This window comes from Pelophylax lessonae (assembly GCF_965119305.1).
Source record: "Pelophylax lessonae genome assembly, chromosome: 1".
In the NCBI taxonomy this organism is placed as follows: domain Eukaryota; kingdom Metazoa; phylum Chordata; class Amphibia; order Anura; family Ranidae; genus Pelophylax; species Pelophylax lessonae.
Genome location: NC_138768.1, coordinates 10,585,944 through 10,611,971, shown reverse-complemented (window position 1 = coordinate 10,611,971; position 26,028 = coordinate 10,585,944). Strand labels below are relative to the sequence as shown.

Here is a 26,028-nt window from a genome sequence, read left to right as displayed (position 1 = left end):
ATTTATTTTCTCCATCAGCCCATCCCCTACAGGTGTTACCTTTTGTATCACGTAACCCTCCTTCCTAGATTGTAAGCTCTAAGGAGCAGGGACCTCCGATTCCTCCTGTATTGAATTGTATTGTAATTGTGCTGCCCGCCCTCATGTTGTAAAATGCTGTGAAAATTGTTGGTGCTTTATAAATCCTGTATTATAATAATAATAAATATTAAATGTGTTCCCATGGGGGTAGTAGTTCTTGATTGTACAGCAACCCTCCTATTACCCCCCTCACATCCACATCCTATTATTGTGTGACCAATACCATCCAAATAATTCTTACTTTCATTTCCCAAAGTTATCCGTCTACAAGGAGACCTGTATAGATCAAATGAGGATGGAGGAAGACCGGAGTCACATGACTGAGAAGATACTAAACCTTACCCTGGAGATCATCTACCTGCTGTCCGGAGAGGTGAGGAGGATTCTGGGAGGTCACATGACATCACTCTTATCTCTATTAATAAAACACAGACCTGACCGGAGAGGTGAGGAGGATTCTGGGAGGTCATATGACATCACTCTTATCTCTATTAATAAAGCACAGACCTCACCGGAGAGTTGAGGTGGATTCTGGGAGGTCACATGACATCACTCTTATCTCTATTAATAAAACAAAGACCTAATCGTAGAGGTGAGGGGGATTCTGGGATTCTAACATGATGTTCCTATTGGTTCCTCAATACAGAGATTTCCTCTTGTGAAGTCAGGTGATCATATGACCATCACAGTGCCTCCATGTGACTCCCTAAAACCTGAGAGACACAACATGCAGAAGATTCTAGAAGTCACCAAGAAGATGGTGGAGCTGCTGACAGGAGAGGTGAGCGGTGCTGGGAATTCTTTTTTTAATTTTATTATTATTGCATTTCCCAAAAATAAAGAAGTTACATCCGTTGTATTTCACAAAACAGGTAATGAAGAGGGTATAAAGCTATTACACCAAGGAAGAGGGTATATAGATAAACACAGTAGGCTAGGTGGGACTTTAAGTGAGACCCCAGCAGATAGCGCCCAGCGTCTCTATCCCTATATCAGAAAAAAATGAAGGATTAAAAGAGGTGCATGGAAGTCAGCCAGCCCCCAGTCCGATGTACTCACCCTCCAGTCTGTCACCAACCAAGTAGACCGGTCTCATAATATAAAGAACAGGGGTTTAGTTGACACTCATTTGCAAACGCATGTGTAGGCTGCAGGGCCACTACACGGCACCCTGTTTTACCTGCAGTCCTAACACTTCCTAATTTAGTGTCTCCACAATGGGAGGATGGATGGGGGGACAGGTGGGAGGGAGACATGACAAAATGATGCAACCATAAGGAGAATTATCTGCAGGACTGTGAAAACAACAGCCAGGTCTATTAAGAGGAAAAGTCTCACAACAGTTTATTGACCACAATGTGGTGGATAAGAATAGTCAAGTTAATTAAAAAGTCAACCATACCACTGCAAAAGGTCCCTGTTCCCCGCCACTTTCTCCAGACACATCACAAGCACATGGCTTATCTGGAGGTCATGGCAATTGAGACCATCCACAAAGGTTCACCTACTGATAATGGATGGTTCTCTCTTATGTAGGAGGGAGACCTTTTGGATTTATAAGTTTAGTTCCTTATCACCATATGGCTTGAATGAGGACTTAGAGATCCATAATATTGTCTAATATTAATCCTCATATCCCATTAACTTCTTTTTACCACTTTGTGTGTCATAATTGTTGTCGCTGGCAGACATATTAACATTAATAGTAATATTTTATTATTTATTATTAGAGTAGTTAGTTCTTAGAATATGCATAATAGTATACAGGCAAATATTCCCCTTTTTTATTATTTTCTTTTTCTAATTGATATGAAAATATTTTGTACATTTGTGATTATACTGTAGAGTTTGTATTTGGTGGCAACTGACTCAATGGCAGCCATAAGCATTGATGGGTTAAATGGCATCCAGATCTGCATAGCTCCGCCCACTCATCGCCCCTCTATTGGGACACATACAGCTTAAATACTCCAGTTGCCTTTATCCCCATAACTTTATAAAGCGCATTCGCGCAAAACACGTCATCACGGCAACTTTACAAGCTTGTGTTCCATTCTGGGACTCTGAGGATTCCTCTTGTTCTTCCTGCTCCTGCCCCCTGGCTGACAGAGACGTCACCAGAGCACGCTATTGTGCTCAGTCTGGTTCCCCGAGTGGCAGTATCGCACTTCCCAGGGCTTTTGGATTGGCGCCCCTCTATCAGCCCTCACCGCAGTGCTAGATGTCCCTTCCATTAATGCCCAGTGACCTTTTGCAGTGGTATTGTTGGCTTTTTCATTAACTTGACTGTTCTTTTCCACCACATTGTGGTTAATAAACTGTTGGTTAATAGACTTTAACACTTAATAGACCTGGCTGTAGTTTTCACATTCCTGCAGCGTATTCTCCTTCTAGTGACCACTGGGGGCACCTAACGTGGTCTTTTGTGTATCCCTGTATCTTGCACTATCCAAAGTGTATATTGACAGCAGCATAAATTTGCCCTGAAACTAAAAGGAGGGGTGGCGCATAGAGGTGGTATAAGTGGACAATCACCCCAAGATTGAAACACAGTCAGTGGGGGTAAACAATAAGAATTTATTCATATTAACAGATAAAATGAGGGAACAATGCTTGGTTGTCTAATCTTGGGCATCAGATGAACACGTTGTAGGGATCCCGGGAGGGTCAGATGGAGTTGGATAGCCCCATTGGAAAAGAGCTCTTGGGGAGCAGATGGGAGACCCCGATGGAGAAGAGGAGCAGAGCCAGATGGCCGGCGTGTGTCGGCCGTGTCACACAGCCGCCGGAGTCCGCGTCACTTCGGGGAACAGCGTCACACCACTGTCAGTCAGCCACGCCCACAGCAGGAACCAGCGTGGAACACAAGCTTCTCCTCGTTGCCGTGACTACATGTTTCACGTACCTGCGCTTTTTGGACACCATGGTCGTTCTGTATTTTCCAGGCACAAAGAACTGGAAAAGCACAGGCAGGGCACTGGAAAAGTCACCAGGTGAAATCCTGTGGTGGAATGGGATGATACAGTGTAATCCGTTAGGATCACAGCTTTCTATCATCTCATTTGGTGTATTTACATTTTTTTAATTGCTGCTGCTTCCACCCCCCTGCGTCGCAACGCTCACAGGGAAGGGAACCGGGAGACAGGTGCCGGTGTTCCGTGAAAATTACCTACCCGTGAGAAAAACCTACCCCTCGTCACTTCCGGTGCTCGGCACTGTATGTAACGCAGCGGTTACATTAAAACAACTGTGCTGAAATACGAGTCATCTCCGCTCCTGTGCCTGTCACTTCCCTCATCTCGGATAGTAAATATAAAAGCGGCGGCGGCTGTATGAATACATAAATCACGGAGCCGAGAGCCGCTTTCATATTTACTTGCCGAGAGCAGGGAAGTGACAGGCACAGGAGCGGAGATGACTCGTATTTCTGCACAGCTGTTTTATGTAACCGCCGCGTCGGTAGGTTTATTTCACGGTACACCGTGATCGTTTCATACTAGTGCGCATGCGCACTAGTAAGCTCCTCTGTTCTTCCATTAGGTATCCGGGGCTCTGAGCATGCGCACTGCTGCGCTGCTCAGCTGTTTCTGCCCGGAAGTGACGAGGGTAGGTAATTCTCACGGGGTAGGTAATTCTCACGTTACACCGGCATCGGCCGAGCACAGAGCGAGAGGACAGCAGGAGGAAGGCTGGAGGACTGTGGGGGATTGCAGGGAAGGTGAGTGTGATTCTGGAGTAATCCTGAGTGTGGCTCAGGTTTACCACTTTTGATAATGAAAATTAACTCAGAGCCACACTCGGGAATACCGCTAAGGAGGTTAAAGTGTATTTTTTCCAAAAAAAATTGTGTTTGAAAAATTCTCCATGGTCTATGCTGAAAATATATATATATTTTTAATGGTTGGGGGGTCTGAGTAATTTTTTTTAGCAAATAAATGATCATTTTTACATGTAGGAGAGAAATGCCAGAATTGGCCCGGATGGGAAGTGGTTAACAGGTCAGGTGCTCTCAGACCGGCCCCTGATCTCAGCCAAAGCAAAGTGGATTGTGCTAAGCGATGGGATTTATAGTGCCATATAAACTTAACAAAGGTACTTTGGAGCAATTTCAGCCGAGAAAGAGGGACTTGGGCCAGGAGAGTCTCAAATAGGTACAGCAGTTTGGGGAGGAACCACAGTTTGAGAACATTTACCGTGCCTAGCCAGGAGATATTATACAGTAAGCATCCCATTGTTTCATAGATAAATGTATATCTTGAAATAAAGAAGGGTGGTTAGCTTAGTATAGTGAGGAGAAGGTGTCCCATGAATAACGAGGGATTTTAGGGAACAGGTACACTAGTGATACGAGTAAGCGGATTGTAAGGTGCCCGAGTTGTGGGAGGAATGTTGATAGAAAGAGCCTCTATCTTAGAAGTATTAATCTTATACCCCGGCAGTGTACTCAGGTAGCTAATTGACTATTATTAGTAGTTATAATTTATACACAGCATGTTTGTTACAATGAATGTTTTATTTTATATTTAGAGTGGAAACCTCGGGAATGATAATATTGTCAAAGAAGAGTATAAAGAGGAGGATGAGAAGTATGGAGTGATGGAGGAGTTTTCAGAAGGACACAAGGACATGATGGAGCCACCTAATACCGGGAACCCACCAGAGAGAGGTCCCCGTCCTCTGTATTCTCAGGATTCTATACCAGAAGATCACACCATCCCTCACTGTTACAAGGTTGGTGGGAGTATCTAGAACATGGACTTGTGGAGATGATATGTGGATTTTTTTTTTTTATGTGAGCTCATATTTTACAGATGATTTTACTATAATTTTCTTTAGGGTGAAGATCTGATAGATCTAAAAGTTGAGGGTGAGGCAGAAGAAGAAGAGAGATATGTGAGGGATGATCAGCAGTCTATGGAGGAGGATGGAATAATGGGGACATTTATAGAGGAGGACACTCCTACAGAGATCAGCACAGGTGGGTCATTACCACTAAATATATTCATCCACCCATACAGCTCACTGATTGGTTCAGAGTGCCTAGGTCTAGCAAAATCTGACAGCAGATTTCCCAGATTTACTTGCTCTAATGTTTGCTGTCTGTGCCGGGTTGAGGCATATGTCTGTATGGTCTCAGACCCAAGTCACTGAGTGCAGTCTCAGGAGATGGGAGGCAGCGGTGTGGGACCTCTGCAACTTGTCTCAAGTAACATTTAGCCCCGGTTCACACTTGTGCGTGTGCGGGGTTCGCATGTAATGTCGGAGCGCACTGCTCCGACATTACATGCGATCGGCTGTGCGGTGCGAGTTTAGCCATACAGTTTGTATGGCTAAATTCGCACCGCAGCCGTACAAAACACGCACAGGGACCCTTTTTGGAAGCCGCATCAGGATCGGATCGCACAGCGGTTCACACTTGTGCGATCCGATCCTGTGCGAACTGCACGATCGCACTGCGATATGCGATCAAATTGGGGGTGTCGTTAAGATTACATTGACACTCCCAGCGTATCGCATATGGCAGTGTGAACTGCTGGGGGTGCGTGTGCGATGCGGGAACAGGCTGCGGATTCGCAGCCTTCCCGCACTCGCATAAGTGTGAACCGGGGCTTAAGCTTCCACTGATTACTGAATACCAATATTCTGAGTCCTGACCCTTACACTGTATAATTTATATTGTACATTACATCAGGGCTCCACAATTCCCAGGCGCCAGGTCGCATTGGCGACTAGAAACCGGCTAGAGAAAGCGGCTAGAGTCCGGGCGCCTAGGATTTCAGCCATCTGCTGTCAGGCATCGGGACGCGCTCTGTGATGCAGACTTGCAGAGATTTGAAATCCCCGCAGCTCCTATCCATAATTCTCGGTGTCCTGTGACAAGGCATTTTAATTGGTCAGCACCGTCAGTTGGATGGAGCTGACCAATCAGAACCGGCTGACTCTTCTCCACTTTCAGCACATCCATAGGACGCACTGCTTGACTTCTGCTACTGTCAGCCCTCCTCGTTGCGGTCACCCGGTGATTGGTGTGTGAGGCGGGGAAATGGTGCACCAGGTCTTGGCTCTGCACAGAATTTCATGTGTCAGCCGCTCCCCTTCCCACTGCTCCAGCCTGCCTGTGTGTCACTGCTTCCTCAGCCCCTGGAGGAGGTGGGAATGCAGACTGAGCCCATCCTGCCGTGACTAAGAGAAGGGAACCACCTACAATTAGTTGGGGGGCACAGTTTACCTTTTATTGGCCAGGTGTGGGAGCCCCACCCATAGACAGGTGTGTGGGGGAGCAGAGCAGGCCATTTTCTGAGTGTATAGGAGGGGGGTGCAGTACAGAATTCTTCTGTACACACCACAGAGCTGAGGGGACCTCACTGTACATATACACATGATCTGCCTGAGACTTTCACTCTCTCCCACCCTCTTTCCTGCTCTCTCTCTCTATTGTAAATTACATACTCCTGACCCCTGCACTATATACTCTATATTGTACATTACATACTCCCGACCCTGCACTATATACTCTATGTTGTTCATTACATACTCCTGACCCCTGCACTATATACTCTATGTTGTACATTACATACTCCTGACCCCTGCACTATATACTCTATGTTGTACATTACATAATCCTGACCTCTGCACTATATACTCTATGTTGTACATTACATACTCCTGACCCCTGCAATATATTCTATGTTGTACATTACATCATTCTGATACTGTATAGTCCTAACTTTTGTATCCTATATAAGTTGTATATTACATGGGCCTTACTTCTTTTGCACCCATTTTCTACCAGCTGGACATTTTATATCTGATGATTTGATTGGAGGACAGACTTTTACATGTTGATAATAATGTGATAACATCCTCCAACTTTGGAACCTTAAACAGATAGTGATAATGAGGGAGGAGTCAATAACCCAATGATGGTGGTCTTCAGGATCAGTCCAGTTTTCATCTTGGTCGTTCTCCCCCCATCCTCACTCTCTGACCTCTGGTGGGGCTCAGCCCCGTTGTTATTCATGACTAAATCATGGACTAAATAAGGAAGTGCAGGACTTCTTGTGTTGGGAAGATGGCAATGAGTGATAGAAGGGGTGAGGACACTCATCCTATAATCCCGTCATCACTGTCACTCCTATAAAAGACGGTTCTCGTTGTTTCCTCACTCTCTGACTAAGGTCCATGAATAAAGAAATGAACTGGTAGGAGATCAGAGGACCCATTTACTAGTTACCTTGAGGGGGGAATTGTAAGATCCTCAGAGACAAAGCTGCCTGATTTGGGCGGAGTCCTGGTTTAGGGGAACCAATCTGCTCATGTCTATTAATAATATTTTTATTTCTATTTTAGAACATGGACGGGAGATGAGGAAAACCTCAGAGGATTGTAAAGTAGAAGATGAGGACATCACACAGTATAGTCCAGGAGAAAACCCGGCTGCCTCAAATGTCCATCCGGCACCACACAGTGTCGATGGACCATCGTATTCCTCTTATCCTGAGGAACTTCAGACTGTGAGGGAAGGTGCCGTCCTTCCAACAGATAAGAGGTTTTCCTGTACTGAGTGCGGGAAGTGTTTCCAATTTAAATGCAATCTTAATGTGCACAAAAGATCTTGCACAGGTGAGAAGCCATATTCCTGTCCTGAGTGTGGGAAATGTTTTGCAGACAAGTCCAATCTTTACCCACATCGGAGATTACACACAGGGGAGAAGCCGTATTCCTGTAATGAGTGTGGGAAGTGTTTTATACGAAAGTCCCATTTTATCACGCATCAGAGATCTCACACGGGGGAGAAGCCATATTCCTGTTCTGAGTGTGGAAAATGTTTTTCAGCCAAGTCCATTCTTTACAAACATCAGAAATCGCACACGGGGCTGGAGCGACTTCCTTGTTCTGAGTGTGGAAAATGTTTTTCACAGATGTCCAGTCTTGCCAGACATCAGAAGTCTCACATGGATGAAAATACTTTTTCCTGTCCTGAGTGTGGGAAATGTTTTCCAACAAAAAGAAATTGTGTTATTCATCAGAGATGTCACACAGGGGAGAAGCCATATAACTGCCCTGAGTGTGGGAAATGCTTTTCACAGAAGTCCCATCTTGATATACATCAGCAACAGCACACAGGGCTGAAGCCATTTTCCTGTTTAGAGTGTGGGAAATGTTTTGTACAAAAATCAAGCCTTGTTAGACATCAGAGATCTCACACGGGGGAGAAGCCATTTTCCTGTTCAGAGTGTGGTAAATGTTTTGAAAGAAAATCATACCTTGTTACACATCAGAGGTCTCACACTGGCGAGAAGCCGTATTCCTGTCCTGGGTGTGGGAAATGTTTTTTACAAAAGTCTGATCTTTCCAGACATCAGAGATCTCACACGGGGGAGAAGCCATATTCCTGTCCTGAGTGTGGGAAATGTTTTTCACAGAAGCCTGATCTTTCCAAGCATCAGAGAACTCACACGGGGGAAAAGCCATATTCCTGTCCTGAGTGCGGAAAATGTTTTTCACAGCACTCTCATCTTTGCAAACATCAGAGATCTCACACGGTGGAGAAGCCGTATTCCTGTCCTGAGTGTGGGAAGTGTTTTTCAGATAAGTCCAATCTTTACCAACATCAGAGATCTCACACAACAGAGAAGCTGCTTTCTTGTCCTGAGTGAGGGAATTGTTCCTCACTGAAGTCCTGTTTTCCTGTACATCAGGGATCCCACACAACCCTCGAGGTGTATTAGTGCCTTGAGTGCGGGAAATGTCTTCTATATGATTGTTGGTGGACATCATAGCTCTCATGTGGGGAAGAAGCACACCCTGATATACACCTCAGATATACTCTGTAACGGATCAACCAGCACCCCGACCGGGTACCTCCGTTGACAGATGCTCCTAGTGCTTCCCGAGGGTTCCAAGCACTCCACCAGACACCATAACCACTTCAGACCCCACGAACCGCTGCAGCTTAGTTAGGGTTTCGCTGTCTCCTACCCACCCTGGACCTACTACAAGGCTCCAGGTTCCCGTTGGTGAACCTCTCTTTCCCCAGAGAGTGCAGCAGAACAAGCTCTTACACAAGCTCTTACAAGAGCTTAGTGGTTATCTAAGGGAGTATGGAAGACCATAGCAATCCCTTCTAGCATATTCCCCCAATAAGAGACAGGACTCTAGATTGAGGGTGAAGTAACTCTAGAACCACTTTATTGAACAAGAAACAGACTTATATACAGTTTTCACCCACAAGGTTACCGCCCTGGTGGACCTTGTTGATGACTGGACGTGACATTCACAATCCAATAGGAACAGAGTTTTACACTCCCATACAGTGTACACAATCCCTCCCCTCTGGCTGATTACAGTAGCATATGCAGATGAAAGTGTATACAGGAACTAAACAAATTATCTAGCCATCTGGACATAACAATATGAGGTCATTAACATTTAACAATGGAACAGACAGGTAAACTTTAACACAATACACATTCCCTCCCAATACACAAACAATAGGGAAGTCTGCGAATGACAGTCTTTGTGTCTCTCTCACAGCCAAGCATGGAATACACTGTGTAAGGCGGTATTAAATCTTCATATTTCTATATGAAGATTTTGCTGACAAATATTGAAGCAATCCAAACCATTACTTATCTGTCTTTCACTCATAGTGACGGTTAGTACTGTCACATACTCCATGGCTGATCTTCATGATGTAAGAAACACTTCATAAGGAGATCAGAGATTACCAAAGACATGGATGAAGTGTTTTACCGTTTTGGCCATTGATAGCAGTCGAAAAATAAAAATGTCTGTGACGGAACCGCCTGGCACCCCGACTAGGTGCTTCCTGCCCTCCAAACTGTTCCAAGCAGACTGAGAGCTAATACCAGCCCCTTTTACCCCAAACATTGTACACAGACAAGATGTGGGGTAAAAATCCAAAGGAATGACTTTTTATTGATACTCCGACACATACTTTATACTGTACAGGAGGACATCCCCTCCTGATCATATTACCCTAACAATACAAACTGTAAACAAGAATATTAACATAACTAAGGAACAGCCAACATAAACTATGCCACTCCCCCTCTAGGTGGAGGGAACAATACTAGCAGACAGACAGAGACAATAGAACAATGGGAGAGATCTACTTAACCACTTCTGGACCTGAAGATTTTCCCCCTTAATGACCAGGCCATTTTTTGCAATTCGGCACTGCATTACTTTAACGGACAAGTGCACGGTCATGCGACGCTGTACCTAAATACAATTGATGTCCTTTTTTTCCCACAAATAGAGCTTTCTTTTGGTGATATTTGATCACCTGTGCGATTTTTATTTTTTGCGTTATAAACAAAAAAAGAGCGACAATTCTGAAAAAAAAAAACAATATTTTTCACATTCTGCTATATAACATTTTCAATAAAATCAAAATTTTTTAACATTTTAGGCCAATTTGTTTTCTGCTACAAATATTTTGGTAAAAAAAAAATCGCAATAAGCATATTTTGATTGGTTTGCGCAAAGGTTATCGCGACTACAAACTACGGGAAAGATTTATGCCATTTTTATTGTTTTTTTTTTTTTTTTTACTAGTAATACCGGTGATCTGCGATTTTTAGTGGGACTGCGACATTGCGGCAGACAGATTGGACCCCTGACTGACATTTTTTTACAATTTTGGGGGTACCAGTGACATTACTACAGTAATCAGTGCTAAAAATATGCACTGTTCCTGTAATAATGACACTGACAGGGAAGGGGTTAACACTGTGGGTGATCAAGGGGTTAAATGTGAGCCTAGGGGAGTGATTCTAACTGGGGGGGTTGTTAAAGGACCATAGAGACCTGTGATCCTACATAGAAGGATCACATGGGCTCTGTGATCATTCCATGGAGAAGAACAGTCAGATGTGTTTACAACAGCTGACCGTTCTCTATCAGTGGGGAGCGATCGCGGGTGTCAGGCAGCAATCGGAGCCGCCTGCCACATGCATCGGGGTCCCCGCTGCCGAGTGTGGTCGGGAGCGTGCCGCCATAGGTCTACGTCGGTTTGCGTAGGAGGGCCGCACTGCCGCAGAAAATAGGTGGTGGGCGGTCGGCAACAGGTGAACATAAACACGTTATAGCAGGAGGCCCCAGTGGTTTCAGTAGAATACATTACCATCCACAGTCATTGCTGGTTTGAGGAATAGAGGCTCAAAATATGGGTATGGAATCTCCAGTTCCCAGAGTCTGTGTGTTTTGGGGAGACATAAATTTGAATCAGAAACAAGACCACTCCATGGATCTCCCAGGCATACACCTTCCAAAGAGTAGTGTTCCCTTAAATGCCAGGCCCATAGTCATTGGGTAAGAGGCTTGCGCCTCTGTCCTGGTTAGGTCTGTCACAGAGTAATCTCCTTTCACTGGCTGAGTACATTTTGTGGTCTATTTAAAAATACAAAACTAGTTGAATGAGTGTGACCAACGTTCGCCCAGCTGTGACAAGTTTTGGCAATATTTTATCTCATATGATCATTGGCGCCATCTAGTGGCTATAATTCTTTATTGCACTATTTTTTACTGATGAAGGTATTTCAGGAAAAATACCGTAATATGGCCACTAGATGGAGCTGGTGATTATAGGAAATCACTGTGGTAATTAGAATACAGCCAGATTTTTTAACAGCTGAATGAATGTTTGCCACATTCGTCTAATGAATTTTCTCTAAAGCAGGGGGGAAAAAAAAGGGTGGTTAGTGAAAGCAGCACATATTACACACACTACACATTCGACAACAAAAATATGTAAAAATCACACTGTAGGGATGATATAGGACCAGGAAGTTACAGTGGATTAAATACCATAGGACTTTAATGGATAAGGACTGGCAGTTAGGAAGCACACGTGAATGTAAAACGTTCAAAAAACTTTATTAAATGAATAAAAGCATGAAAGTGCATAAATACAGTACATTACATCTGAAACAATACATCAGAAGTATAGCAGGGGTACAATCATAAAAATTCATAAGGTTCGACGCGTTTCACCAATTAGGTGAAAGGTGGCTTCATCAGGTACCATTATGGTTGATTGATGTCCCTTATGACGTATAAAGAAGAATATATGAGCAAATATAAAGAACAATTATTTATAATATTCACTTAGATAGATCTAGAGTGTGCATGTTTAGTATCATACAAAATATAAACACTCCATAATATTTACAAGCTCACCTCTCAGTAAGAAACAGTCAACTTTGACATCCGTGATATCAAGCCGGCCATATCATCTGAGGCAGGCAATTCTCCAAAACCTAACCCTGGGGCGTGTTGTGGCGGAGGCTGCCTCCCCTGGGGTGGTAAGCAGGCCCAGGTCCCCAGAAGGCCAGTCCATAAGTCCTGACCCGGTGGGCTTGAATCAGTCCGACATGGCTGTGGGCCCAAACCCGAGTGTACCTCCTGTGGTCCCCCCCCATTGAGCCCATCACCTCCTCACTAGGGGTTAACCTAGCCACATGTAATGAAGTCACTCACTTACCAGAGGTCCAAGGTTCGGTGGGGTCAGAGCAGGCATCCCAACGTCAGGATCAGGTCCAGAGGCAGAAGGCAGGAACGGAGCAGGGTGAAACAGCAGCCCAAACCAGAGGAGACTAGTGGCGGGACTTCTGGAGCTGACTGTCCGATCCTGGATGGATCGGATGCTATGTATGGTGTAGCTGAAAGTCCTAAAATGGCGCCTGGAACGGAAGGAGAAGGCGCAATCAAGTTCCATGGCTCGGGGGTGGCTCCTGCAAGGGGCAGGATAATAGACACGGTGCTGGACTTAGGCTTTAAAGTCGCTGATTTATACGCGGTCATCCACTCGTATAATTCTAATGAGTTTGACGTTAGTTTCACCTCCCCCGTGGTCATGGAGCTTTTTTTGACTGAGTATGAGCTGGTAAAGGTGCATGAAGTGTGGCATAGCTTCCACCTGGTGGCCTTGTCTCGGCAGGAGGATATCAAGAATGTGACCATCCTGGTGAGGAATGAGTCCCTCCCCCCGAAGACATCACCACCTGGTTGGGCAGATACGGCCAGCTCCAGTCCCCTCTCAAGAAAGTATTGGATGAGAGGGGTATCTGGACGGGGGCATGGCAAGCAAAAGTAAAATTAGGGAGAAGGGGTTTGTCAGTGTCGCATATACCGGCGAGTGCGTTCATTGGTAGAGACAGGATGGCTTTTTACCAAGGACAGCCAAAATTCTGCTTTAAATGCGGGAGCCCGGCACATTTTTCACCCGACTGCTCCACGTTGAGTTGTGTGCACTGTGGAGGTACGGGGCACCTGGCCGGAGAGTGTGGTTTGATAAGATGCAACCTCTGTGGCGAAATGGGCCACCCTATTAGCAGGTGCCCCAAGGCCTTTCCGGGGCTACACATCGGAAGGGGCTCCGGGGAATCAGCGACAGGAGCAGAAAAGGGAGGGGGGGACTCAGGCTGGGGAGGCAGGTGCAGAGGGTGGTATGGATGGCAGGGCAGCAGAAAGTGAGCCAGTAGTTAGGAGGAAAACTAACTCCCAGTTGTGGAGGTCGGAGAGGAGGAGGGAGGAGACGGGTGCCCCTGCGGGGGGAAAAAAGGCTGGTTCAGTCAGCGGGGGGTTTAGGGAAGATGGCGTGCGGGTGCCGGAGGAGGCCGGGGTTCAGCAGCCTCCTCTTCCCCCCCCCCCCGCCCTAGTATTTGTGGCCTCTTCCCCCGCTTTGCAAGGGGTTGGGGTTTTTGCCCATACGTTGTTGCCCCCCCCTCCCCAGGGGGTGGAGGGTAAGGGGAAGACTAGGGCCTCTGCGCCAGTGGCATAGGTGGTTGAGGGCAGGGGGGCCAATGGGGCTTCCATGCCTAAGGCAGGGGGTAGTGCTCGGGTGCAGGGCACCAGCCACGGGGCGCAGAAGCGCTCCAGGGCTGTTCCGCCTGGGCCTTCAGGTAGCCCTTCGGAGGAGCATAGCCTGGGAGAGGTGGAGTGGGCTGCAGCCTCCAAGGGTAAAAGAAAGAGGAGGATTCTCAAGGGGGCAAAAAAAGGCTCTGGACCTTCGTCATCTGGGGGCAGTGTGAAGGTCCCTGTGGTCTCCTCTAATCCATTTTGGTTATTGTCCTCATCTGAGGATGAGGAAATGGAGACGCCCTGTAAAGGGTCTTGAAGGTTGTCTGGGTAAGTAGAGGGGAGCATCACCGCCTCAATTATTAAGGATTGCAGTGCCCTCTCCAATTCGGCTTGCAACCATTAATGTCGCAAGTATCAGATCTGTGAGAGCTCGTTACACGGCCTTCACTTTTCTCAGCGAGATTGATGCTGACATTTTGTTTTTGCAGTAGACCTGGCTGACATCGGTGGCAGAGATCAAGTCTCTAGATTTTCTTTTGCATTTATGGGTTTAGGCCACATACAAGGCCAAAGTGTTGCCATATGAACTATTACGGACTATACTACGGATTGTATTATGGACTTTTGGGAGTTGGGTAGTTGCTGGGATGTCTCTCAGTTATAATTTCAGTTTATGTTTGATTGTCTGGCATGTATGGTAGCAGTTTCCATAATAAAAATATTTCCAGCGGGGTATATTGGTAATAAACTTCCCGTCTAATTTGGGGTAGTAAATAACAGTGCCCATGGTCTCTGAAAAGGGACAAGATATATACTTGTAAGAGAAAAGCAAAATCTAAGGAAAAATTTAATTATAAATGAAAAAGAAGTTCAAAAAAGGGGGGGTGTACAGCTAGTGGCCCTAAGCTTTGTATAGCTCAATTGTATGATAGATATATTGCAGAGATAATAATAATTAATAAATAAATAAACAAACAGTCTTCAAAAATAGCATAGCACAATATGTGCCAAATTCAGGGCGTCATAGCTAGGGGTATATTAATAGCGCTAGGGGCTATTGCATCATTAAATCAAAGGTATGTAGGGCATATATAGGGCTTACTAGAGATAATACCAGAGAGTCCATAAACAGTCCCACAAAGGAGAGTGTATATAGAATCCCTCTGTAGACATGAGGGTCCCACCTGTATAGCTGCACAAAAACCCCCTATAGCATATGCAAGGAGAGGAAATGATGAGAAATGGATACAAAAATGACCTTACCTGTGTTATGTAGAAAGGTAGCATGGGCTTGGACGCGAACTATCGCGGCAAAATTAGCCGCTACCGTTGGCGTCCTTGCCTCGTGGCATATAAATGGAAATGGTCCCACTGGAAGTTAGACGCCGTCAGGAGTCCCGCATTACTTTCGGTGCGGGCGCGAAACACTGCGCATGTCCGCAACCTCCGGCGGAAGTAGGGGAAACTACAGCCGCGGCCGGACAGCACACAATCCCAAAAGGGGATGGGAGGAGACTAGGGACAAAAAGGTCCCAGCCATCTCCTGCTTTGCGCCCGAATCCACAGCTATTGGAGAATGGACTGCAACAGACCGAGGGGCCGACATTGAGAAACCACGGATGTCAAACAATAAACAGGTCCTAATAGAATCATCAATGCAAAAAGGATAATGCAATTGGATTACAAATATAATAGCGGTTATTATTTATTATACATTTGTACCTCTATAAATGTGAATAGGCAATTTTTAGTAGCAAGCAACATATACAAAAACACATAATATTGAAAATAGAACAAAAATATATAATATAACAAAAAATACCAAAACAAGACTAAAAAAAAAAAGAGGGAATTTTTTTCGTTATCAGAAAAACCGGACACAAATGAGGGGTGTCTAAGATGGAAACGGTTTATATGAATGGTTTATACGAAACGGCAGTTTTAAGGCCAGGCCAAATGGTAGCTTGTTGGTCAAAGATCCATTTAGCCTCTTTTTGCAAAATATGTTTATCTGTATCTCCACCCCGTGGGTTTCTAGGCATCCCCTCTAAAACGGAAAAAGAAATCATATTTGGGTCGTAACTATGGTTTAGTCCAATATGTTTGCATATTGGCGTATATATCAGTCCTACTTCCAAATAATATAGGTGATCATTGATCCTTTTACAAAATTTTCTCTTAGTTTTTCCGATGTAGAAGGCGCCGCACCGACACATGACTAGGTAAACGACGCCCTCTGTTTGGCAATTGGCCGAAAATTTAGGTCTTAACGTTCCTCCTCTGGGTAAGGGAAGGTTGGAGCCCTCCCTGACCCAGGGACATTGGTCACACATTCCACATTGGTGGGTGCCTAATCTACCAGCGGCTCCCAAAGGGGGAGCCGGTGGTAGATAATGGCTGTGGACCAATGAATCCCCAATGGATCTGGACTTTTTGAAGACCAGCTCAGGTCTGGATAGGAAATATTTAGAAATAATTGGGTCCTCTGTAAGAAAATGCCAATTTTTTGAGATAACAGTACGTAGTTCCTGATGATGTGCGTTGAATTTAGTCACTAATTTAGTGGTTTGAGAAGTTTGGCGTTTTTTTGGGGCAAACATAAGATCTTCCCTGATCTATCGTTTAACTTTTTGATAGGCTTTTTTCAAAACTTTTCCGCTATAACCTCAAATTTTTAATCGTTCTCTAAGAGCTTGTGCTTCCCTCTCAAAATCTTCATCTCTGGTACAATTGCGGCGTATCCTTAAATGCTGACTATAAGGTATATTCCGTACAAGTGGTCGTGGATGGCCACTTTGATAATGCAAAATCGTATTTCCCCATGTGTCTTTGCGGTAAAGGGACGTGTACATAGTTCCATCATCAGAGAGATGGACTCTAGTATTAAGAAATGGAATATTGTTATCGCTGCATTGCATAGTAAATTTTAAATTAAATTCATTAATGGATAGAAAATCCATGAAATCAGCGAGTTTTTGATGGGAACCCGTCCAGATCATCAGAACATCGTCAATATATCGTTTTCAGATCAAAATATGGTGGAAAAAGAGTGATGCCTTTTCACCTGAGAACAGGAAGCGCTCCCATCCCCCCAGGTACAGGTTGGCATATGATGGGGCACCAGCTGTCCCCATTGCTACCCCCTGTACCTGGAGGAATGTGTCACCATTGAAGGTGAAGATTTTAGAATGGAGTATGTAGTCAAAAAGTTGTAATACAAAATCTGCTACTACCCAGTTAGAGCACTCCTGTTCTCGGAGGAATAAAGATGCCACCCTTAGGCCCTTGTCATGAGGTATTGAGGAGTAAAGGGCCTCAATGTCTATAGCCACCAGTATTGATCCTGGGGGTACCGTGAGCCCCTCTAGAGTTTTTAATAGGTCTAAGGTGTCCTTCAAATAAGAAGGTAACCTTGCTACATGTAGGCAAAGTTGGCTGTCAATGTAGCGACTAGCCATCTCGGTGACGCTCCCTATATTTTGTTGTCTAATCTAATAATGGATGCGGATATGGGAATGGCATTCCTCTGGTTAATTGCAGCCTCATTAACTTTCACACACTACACATTGTCAGGCACACAGTTAACCCTTTGATTGCTCCTAGATGTTACCCCTTCCCAGCTGGTGTCATTAATACAGTGACAGTGTATAGCATTATCACTGATCTCTGTATTGGTGTCACTGGTGATGTCAGTGTCAGTTCCCAGCCGGTGTCATTTAGTACAGTGACAGTGTATAGTATTATCACTGATCTCTGTTGGTGTCAGTTAATGCCCCTCCCAGTGAATGTCAGCTTGCGCCAAATTGTCAGCCACACTATTACAGTCACACTGTAAGTTACTGATCACCACCATTACCAGTATAACATCAAAGCTGCGTAAATTCCACCATAATTTGAAGACTATAACTTTCACCCAAACCAATTAATATACACTTCATGGGATTTTTTTTTTTTTTACCGAAGACATGTAGCAGAAAACAGTTTGACCTAGACTTATGCAGATTTTTTTTTATTTTTTTTTTATTGAATATATTTTATAATCGAAATTTTTTTTTTGTTTTTTTCCAAAATGTTTGTTGGTTGTTTGTATAAAAATAAAAAAAACCCAGTTGTGATCGAAGACCATAAAAAAAAGCTTTATTTGTGTGAAAAAAATGATATAAATGTCATTTGTGTACAGTGTTGCATGACCACGCAATTACCAGTTAAAGTAGTTCAGTGGTAAATAGCAAAAAAAAAATGCTCTGGTCATGAAGGGGGTAAAACCTTCCAGAGCTTAAGTGGTTCAACCAACCAACCTTTCATTTAAACTAAAAATGTGCATTTGGCCATTTGATGGCGCTAAGTATAATAGAAATTGGTGTCATCACCTGGGCTTGTCTGCCTCCTGCTTCAGGGGATGTGGCCAGATGGGCGCGTTTCTACACATATGGCGGACTTGTCCTAAAGTGCGCCTCTTTTGAATGAGGGTACGTGCTTTTATTTTTTCAGTTACAACGGTCAATACTACCACAGATGCAAGCATTGCCCTACTGAATAAACCAGTCCAGTTGAAAATGTCCCAAGACACACACAGACCTTAACTGCTTCCTGACCGCCCGCCGCAGTTATACTGCGGCAGAGCGGCTCTCCTGCGTGAACTGACGTAGGTATAAGTCGGTCGCGCGCCTGCAGCTAGGTGGCGAGCGCGCCCCCACTCATCAGCGGGGAAGCCAATCTACGGGGCAGGCGGCTCCGATTGCCGCCTGACACCCGCGATCGCTCCCCGCTAAGAGAGAAGGACGGTCGGCTGTTGTAAACACATCTGACCGTTCTTCTCCCTGGAATGATCACAGAGCACCTGTGATCCTTCAATATAGGATCACAGGTCTCTATGATCATTTCACAAGCCACGCCCCCAAACAGTTAGAAAAACTCCCCTAGGTACACATTTAAACCCTTGATCACCCACAGTGTTAACCCCTTCCCTGCCAGTGTCATTATTACAGTGACAGTGCATATTTATAGCACTGATTACTGTAGTAATGTCACTGGTCCCCCCAAAAATGTCAGTTAGGGGTCCGATCTGTCCGCCGCAATGTCGCAGTCCTGCTAAAAATTGCAGATCGTCGCCATTACTAGTAAAAAAAAAACAATAAAAAATGACCTAAATCTTTCCCGTAGTTAGTAGGCGCGATAACTTTTGCGCAAACCAATCAAAATACGCTTATTGCGATTTTTTTTTTTGTACCAAAAATATGTAGCAGAAAACAAATTGGCTTAAAATGTTAAAAAAAAATTACTTTTAAATTTTTTTTATTAGGAATGTTATAAAGCAGAATGTGAAAAATATTGTTTTTTTTTTTCAGAATTGTCGCACTTTTTTTGTTTATAGTGAAAAAAATAAAAATCGCACAGGTGATCAAATACCACCAAAAGAAAGCGCAATTTGTGGGAAAAAAAAGGACATCAATTTTATTTAGGTACAGCGTCGCACGACCGCGCAATTGTCTGTTAAATTAGCGCAGTGCTGAATCGCAAAAAATTGCCTGGTCATTAAGGGGGAAAATCTTTCCGGTCCAGAAGTGGTTAACCACTTAAGCCCCGGAGGATTTGACTGCTCAAAGACTAGGCCCTTTTTTTCGATTCGGCACTGCGTGACTTTAACGGACAATTGCGCGGTCGTGCGATGCTGTACCTAAATAAAATTGACGTCAGAGCGAGAGCAATAATTCTAGCACTAGTCTTCCTATGTTGCTCTAATCTGGCAACCTGTAAAACATTTTAAAGCATCTATGGAGATTTTTAAGTACCGAAGTTTTGGCGCCATTCCATGAGTGTGAGCAATATCAAAGCGTGACATGTTCGGTATCTATTTACTCGGTTTAACATCATCTTTCACATTATATAAAAATAATCGGGCTAACTCTACTGTTTTGTTTTGTTTTTTTTGTTTTTTTGTATATGAAAGTTTTTTTAAAAAAAAATGCGCTTGAAAAATTACTGTGCAAATACCATGCGACATAAAAAGTTGCAATGACAGTATAACGGCGGCGGGCATTCGGGAAGAGGTTAAACAACAATATTGTGAAACCTGTAACTTGTGTTGTACACTTCAGTTCTTATTTGTATGTGACTATGATGGACACCAACACTGATTTGCCCAATTAGTGGTGTTCCTGCTGTCGTTGTCCCCCCCTTCCCATCCCTTATGTATTTATGTTGTTGACCGACCAGAGCATTGCAAGGACTGTTTGCCGTTCTACTTCGTTTTAGAAAATGAAAGAATAAACAATCAATAAAGACGTTTGAAACAGAGATTAGCGCCATCTAGTAAACAAATGCAACAATTTCCATTTAAAATCAATGTAAAACTTTCGACCAGCTCAATGAATAGCCTCAGAACATTTGTTTATTATTCCCTATTTAAACAGAACGATTGTACATGCACTTTCTGGGGGGGGGGGGGGGGTGCAATTGCTGTGCACATTTTTCTTGAATAGACCTCTAAATGTCAGGAGACATTTATATATAAAGATGGGAAGTATGTAGCAGCTAGGTTAAAGTGCACATTTTAGGCTGAAGATTCATTAAAGGGAGAGTGACACAAGCTATGGCGGGACAAGACGGACGAGGTGAGCTCGCTATTACACCTCTGTTTTTAAATTTTGGATGATGTTTATGCCTTTTTCTTCTGTTACCATGTAATTGCAATACTTTCAAATAAAGTTTGAACATACTACAACATACTAGTTTGTTTTATCCTGAGGTGGCTCTATATTTGGCTTCTGAATACGATTGGTTCTGATCAACATCTTTATGTGAATTCATACATTGGATCCTGTATGGTCATTCCTGGTATCCGGTCTTTTAACGAGTGGTCTGCTATCATTGACCTTTCTATTTCTAGAGGGTCAATATTGTCTGGTAAGAGTCCCATTTATACTCACGTGGTGTGGTGGTCATTATCTTCTTAAAGCGGAGTTCCGGGCACAGAATCGTTTTTTCAATGAACATACCCCTGGGACAGTCAGGGCTAGTACATTCCACAATGGATAGCCTCTGATCTGTCCCGGTTCGCACTTACCTACAAGAAGAAATACTCACTTTTAAAATTTCTTCTACAGCTTGCCATCTCTGTTGTGGGCAGCTGAAGCCAGCGCGATCCTCTTCTGCGTCCTCTTCCGCATCTTCTCCCAGAATGGGCCTTCACCGGCCCCTCTCGTCACTTCCGGTGCGCCGCCGCATTCCTCCACAGCTTCTGGGCATGCCCAGAAGTTGTTTAGCAGGGAATGAGGCGTCGCACCGGAAGTGACGAGCGGAGCCGGTGCCGTCGCATTGATTCCTGGGAGCGATGACGTTCAGCTCCCAGGAATCATTGCAAACCAGAAGTGACGGCGCGGGCCGCGGCCACAGAGGGAGGAAGTGGAAAATAGGTGAGTATTTCTTTCTACAATTACAAGGTAAGTAAAAAAAAATAAATAAATAACCCTAACTATCCAATTCCTTTTCAGGTGAAGAAGAGCAAGCGGATGGACACAAAATCGATTAGGTCGATTTTGTGCCCGGAACTCCGCTTTAATTTATCCCACGGGTGTTTGGAGCAGCTATCTCTACTATAGACTTTTTAACTGGACTATGATCATCATATTATTATTTGTATTATTGTTATTCATTTTGACATACATTTACATTGGCAATGCCCATTTGTTCTTTTTATATATCCAGAATGTTTCTCTTGCACACAACTTCTATGCATATATTTTTAGTTTTATTTTCATCTTTATTTTTATTTAATTTATCCATTTATCTCATATATGTGGCATTATATGTGTGTATACACAATGAAAAATTTCCTATCAAATACTTACCGTAATCTTCCTTTCCTGATGGGCTCCATGGCAGCATATGTACGGGTAGCTCCGCCTCCTCTCCTACCCCATAGGACCCCACTCCAATAAATCTTTGCCTTGAGTCAGGGGCCGTGTTCCATGACTAGACTACTCCAGCTGATGGGAGGGAATTCCTGCTGCCATGGAGTACATCAGGAAAGGAAAATTACGGTAAGTATTTGATAGAAAATTTTCAATTCTCCTGACAGACTCCATGGTGGCATATGTACGGGAAATAACTAGCCATACACTCCTGGGTGGGCACTGCTGGTCAAACAGAAAACGGTTTAATTTGTACCATCAACTGACAGAGATCTTAAACCAAAATTAACAGACGACAAATAAGCTGGTTCGACACAATAATATGCCATAAAGGTATTGATAGAGGACCATGAAGCCGCTTTGCAGATAACTTCAGGCGCGACATGCCGGGAGACCGCCCATGACGTAGAGATCCCTCTGGTGGAATGAGCAGTCACCGCATCTGGAGGTGCCAGGCCCCTGGAGGACAAAAAAGGAACACAACTCCTGACTCGGAGAAAAGATTTATGGGAGTGGGGTCCTATGGGGTAGGAGAGGAGACGGAGCTACCCGTATGTATGCTGCCATGGAGTCTGTCAGGAAATATGTTTTTTATATATAGTGTAATATATATATATATATATATATATATATATATACACACACACACACACATCATTTTATAATGCTGATTGCTGGACTCTTCTGCCTATAAGTTGCCAATAGTTTTATTCTTTCACATTCCCCTTTATCCATGATTATTCATTATTTACATTTTTTCTACCTATATATATATATATACTGCTTTCTCCCTTTTTCCTATTTTGCCCCTAATCAGAAGTTCCATCCTCTATGGCAATATATAGGCAATTAAGATGTCTGTATCGGCGGACTTGTCCTTGCTTTGAAGAAGCATCGCTGCATTTTACATCACAGCCAGCAAGCTTGGAAACGCGTCGTGCATTAGTGACGTCATCTTTCCTAGGGCGGCTCTACGCACTTCAGGCCTCGTTTTCAGATCCTACCTGCCAGTGCCGAGTTGGGCGTCCTGTCACACTGTATAGCCGACTTAATCCATCACGGTGTCAGACCCCCCTGATAGCGTTTGCTTCCCCTGGAGGAACACAGATGACCCACTCAGGACTTTCAGTCTACAGCAGGGATTCCCAAACTACGGCCCTCCAGTTGTTCAGGAACTACAATTCCCATCATGCCTAGTCATGTATGTGAATGTCAGAGTTTTACAATGCCTCATGGGATGTGTAGTTCTGCAACAGCTGTAGGGCCATAGTTTGGTAATCCCTGGTCTACAGGCTTATTCATTTCCTTCATTCTGTGAGTTGATTACCACTTGTTTTAAAAAAACTGTACCCTATGGATTACACTTAGAGGCGCCTCCTGTTCTTTTGTTTTTACATGTCACATACAGCCCTGTGAATAGAGTGCAGTGGTCAGGAACATGTCATATACTGTCCTGTATATAGAGTGCAGTGGTCAAGAACATGTCATATACAGCCCTGTGTATAGAGTGCAGTGATGAGGAACATGTCATATACAGCCCTGTGTATAGAGTGCAGTGGTCAGGAGTATATCATATACGGCCCTGTGTATAGAGTGCAGTGGTCAGGAGTATATCATATACGGCCCTATGTATAGAGTGCAGTGGTCAGGAACATGTCATATATGGTCCTGTGTATAGAGTGCAGTGGTCCACCACAGGGTGTCAGCCAGCCAGCCACCCACCACAGGGTGTCAGCAAGCCAGCCACCCACCACAGGGTGCCATCAAACCAGCCACCCACCACAGGGTGCCAGACAGACAGCCACCCATCACCACAGGGTGTCAGCCAGCCACCCACCACAGGGTGCCAGCAAGCCAACCACCCACCACAGGGTGCCAGACAGACAGCCACCCATCACCACAGGGTATCAGCCAACCACCCACCACAGGGTGCCAGACAGCCAGCCACCCACCACAGGGTACCAGACAAACAGCCACCCATCACCACAGGGTGTCAGCCACCCACCACAGGGTGCCAGCCAGCCCCCACAGAGTGCCAGACAGTCAGTCACCCACCACAGGGTGCTAGCAAGCCAGCCACCCACCACAGGGTGCCAGCAAGCCAGGCACCCACCACAGGGTGCCAGTCCAGCACCCACCACAGGGTTCCAGCAAGCCAGCCACCTATCACAGGGTGCCAGCAAGCCAGCCACCCACCACAGGGTTCCAGCAAGCCAGCCACCCACCCACCACAGGTTGCAAGCCACTCACCACAGGGTGCCAGACAGCCAGCCACCCACCACAAAGTGCCAGCAAGCCAGCCACCCACCACAGGGTAAATAACGGCTCCACACAGTGAACTTCCCTCCACCAGATAGCACACATATGCCCTCACCTTATATTTTGACCACTGTTTCACCAGAGGTCAAAAATTGCAATGAACATCAAATCAAAGAATCGGCTTCAGGTTCACGAACATACATCTAATGGTAATTCAGGACCAGGTACCGCTCATGGACATATGCCCCAGGTAATGATATTCACAGGTGTTCCAAAGGAAATGGACATAAAAAAGAAACAGGAGCCTCTAAGTGCAGACTGCTAATACTAAACGTTTAATGATAGAAGAAATGCACTTACATTGGGGAAGACATAAACAGGCACATCAGTAAAAATCAGGGTTGTGGGCTCCACAAGCCACCATAAGAGCTCAAGGCAACGGCAGCAGCAGTGGGTGACGTCAATCAAATGCGACTCCACCTCCCGGTAGGTGGAGTCGCATTTGATTGACGTCACCCGCTGCTGCTGCCTCGAGCTCTTGTGGTGGCTTGTGGAGCTGATTTTTACTGATGTGCCTGTTTATGTCTTCCCCAATGTAAGTGCATTTCTTCTGTGGAATCCGATTGTTTGATTTGAAGTTCATTGCGATTTTTGACCTCTGGTGAAACAGTGGTCAAAATATAAGGTGAGGGCATATGTGTGCTATCTGGTGGAGGGAAATTCACTGTGTGGAGCCGTTATCTTCTACATCTTCTTTCAACACAGATTGGACTTAAGGACTGATTTTTTCCATCTTTTGGGACTTTTAGTTCTTTTCATCATTTTTATTTTCAGTTAGAGGATCTGGGCTGCACCAATTTTGCTTGATATTTTTTTCTGGGATTTCTGCTGTGTGTCCTGGGTCGGTGTTCAGCTGGCATTTCCATTTATATTGAGTCACACTTACCTGTCTGCGCTGATTGTTTTCTGTTTATATAACCCACGACAGGGTGCCAGCAAGCCAGCCACCCACTCACCACAGGGTGCCAGCCACCCACCACCACAGGGTGCCAGCCACCCACCCACCACAGCGTGTCAGCCAGCCAGTCATCCACCACAGGGTGCCAGCCAGCCAGCCACCCAACCACCACAGGGTGCCAGCCAGCCACCCACCCACCACAGGGTGTCAGCCAGCCATCTACCACAGGGTGCCAGCAAGCCAGCCAGCCACCCAACACCACAGGGTGCTAGCCACCCACCACAGGGTGCTAGCAAGCCAGCCACCCACCACAGGGTGCCAGCAAGCCAGACACCCACCACAGGGTTCCAGCAAGCCAGCCACCCACCACAGGGTGCCAGTCAGCTATCCACCACAGGGTGCCAGCAAGCCAGCCACTCACCACAGAGTTCCAGCAAGCCAGCCACCCACCCACCACAGGTTGCTAGCCACCCACCACAGGGTGCCAGACAGCCAGCCACCCACCACAAAGTGCCAGCAAGCCAACCACCCACCACAGGGTGCCAGCAAGCCAGCCACCCACTCACCACAGGGTGCCAGACAGCCAGCCACCCACCATCACAGGGTGCCAGCCACCCACCCACCACAGCGTGTCAGCCAGCCATCCACCACAGGGTGCCAGCCATCTACCACAGGGTGCCAGCAAGCCAGCCACCCACCACAGGGTGCCAGACAGCCAGCCACCCACTGTAGGGTGCCAGCAAGCCAGTCACCCACCACAGGGTTCCAGCCTGCCACCCACCACAGGATGCCAGCCACCCACCGCAGGGTGCCAGACAGCCAGCCACCCACCCACCACAGGGTGCTAGCAAGCTAGCCAGCCACCCACCACAGGGTGCCAGCAAGCCAGCCATCCACCCATCACAGGGTGCCAGCAAGTCAGCCACCCACCACAAGGTGCCAGACAGCCAGCCGCCCACCACCACAAGGTGTTAGCCAGTCACCCAC

The 26,028-nt window shown here is 45.4% G+C and overlaps 2 protein-coding genes across 2 annotated transcripts in view; both read left to right on the top strand.

Annotated features, from left to right (window-relative positions):
* Positions 1-375: 375 nt before the first annotated feature.
* LOC309563383 (uncharacterized protein) overlaps positions 376-26,028 on the top strand; it is a 797,887-nt gene continuing 772,234 nt past the window's right edge. The window contains exons 1-2 of the mRNA XM_082267777.1: positions 376-454; positions 728-862. Coding sequence (XP_082123903.1) covers positions 377-454; positions 728-862 — 213 coding nt within the window. The 5' untranslated portion in view covers position 376. The remainder of the gene's footprint in view (positions 455-727; positions 863-26,028) is intronic.
* Positions 4,140-8,905, top strand: LOC309568045 (uncharacterized protein; the record flags this gene model as incomplete). Its single annotated transcript, XM_082273625.1, has 2 exons — positions 4,140-4,173; positions 7,918-8,905. 2 exons carry the CDS (start codon positions 4,140-4,142, stop codon positions 8,739-8,741), a joined length of 858 nt encoding a protein of 285 aa, XP_082129751.1. The 3' UTR covers positions 8,742-8,905.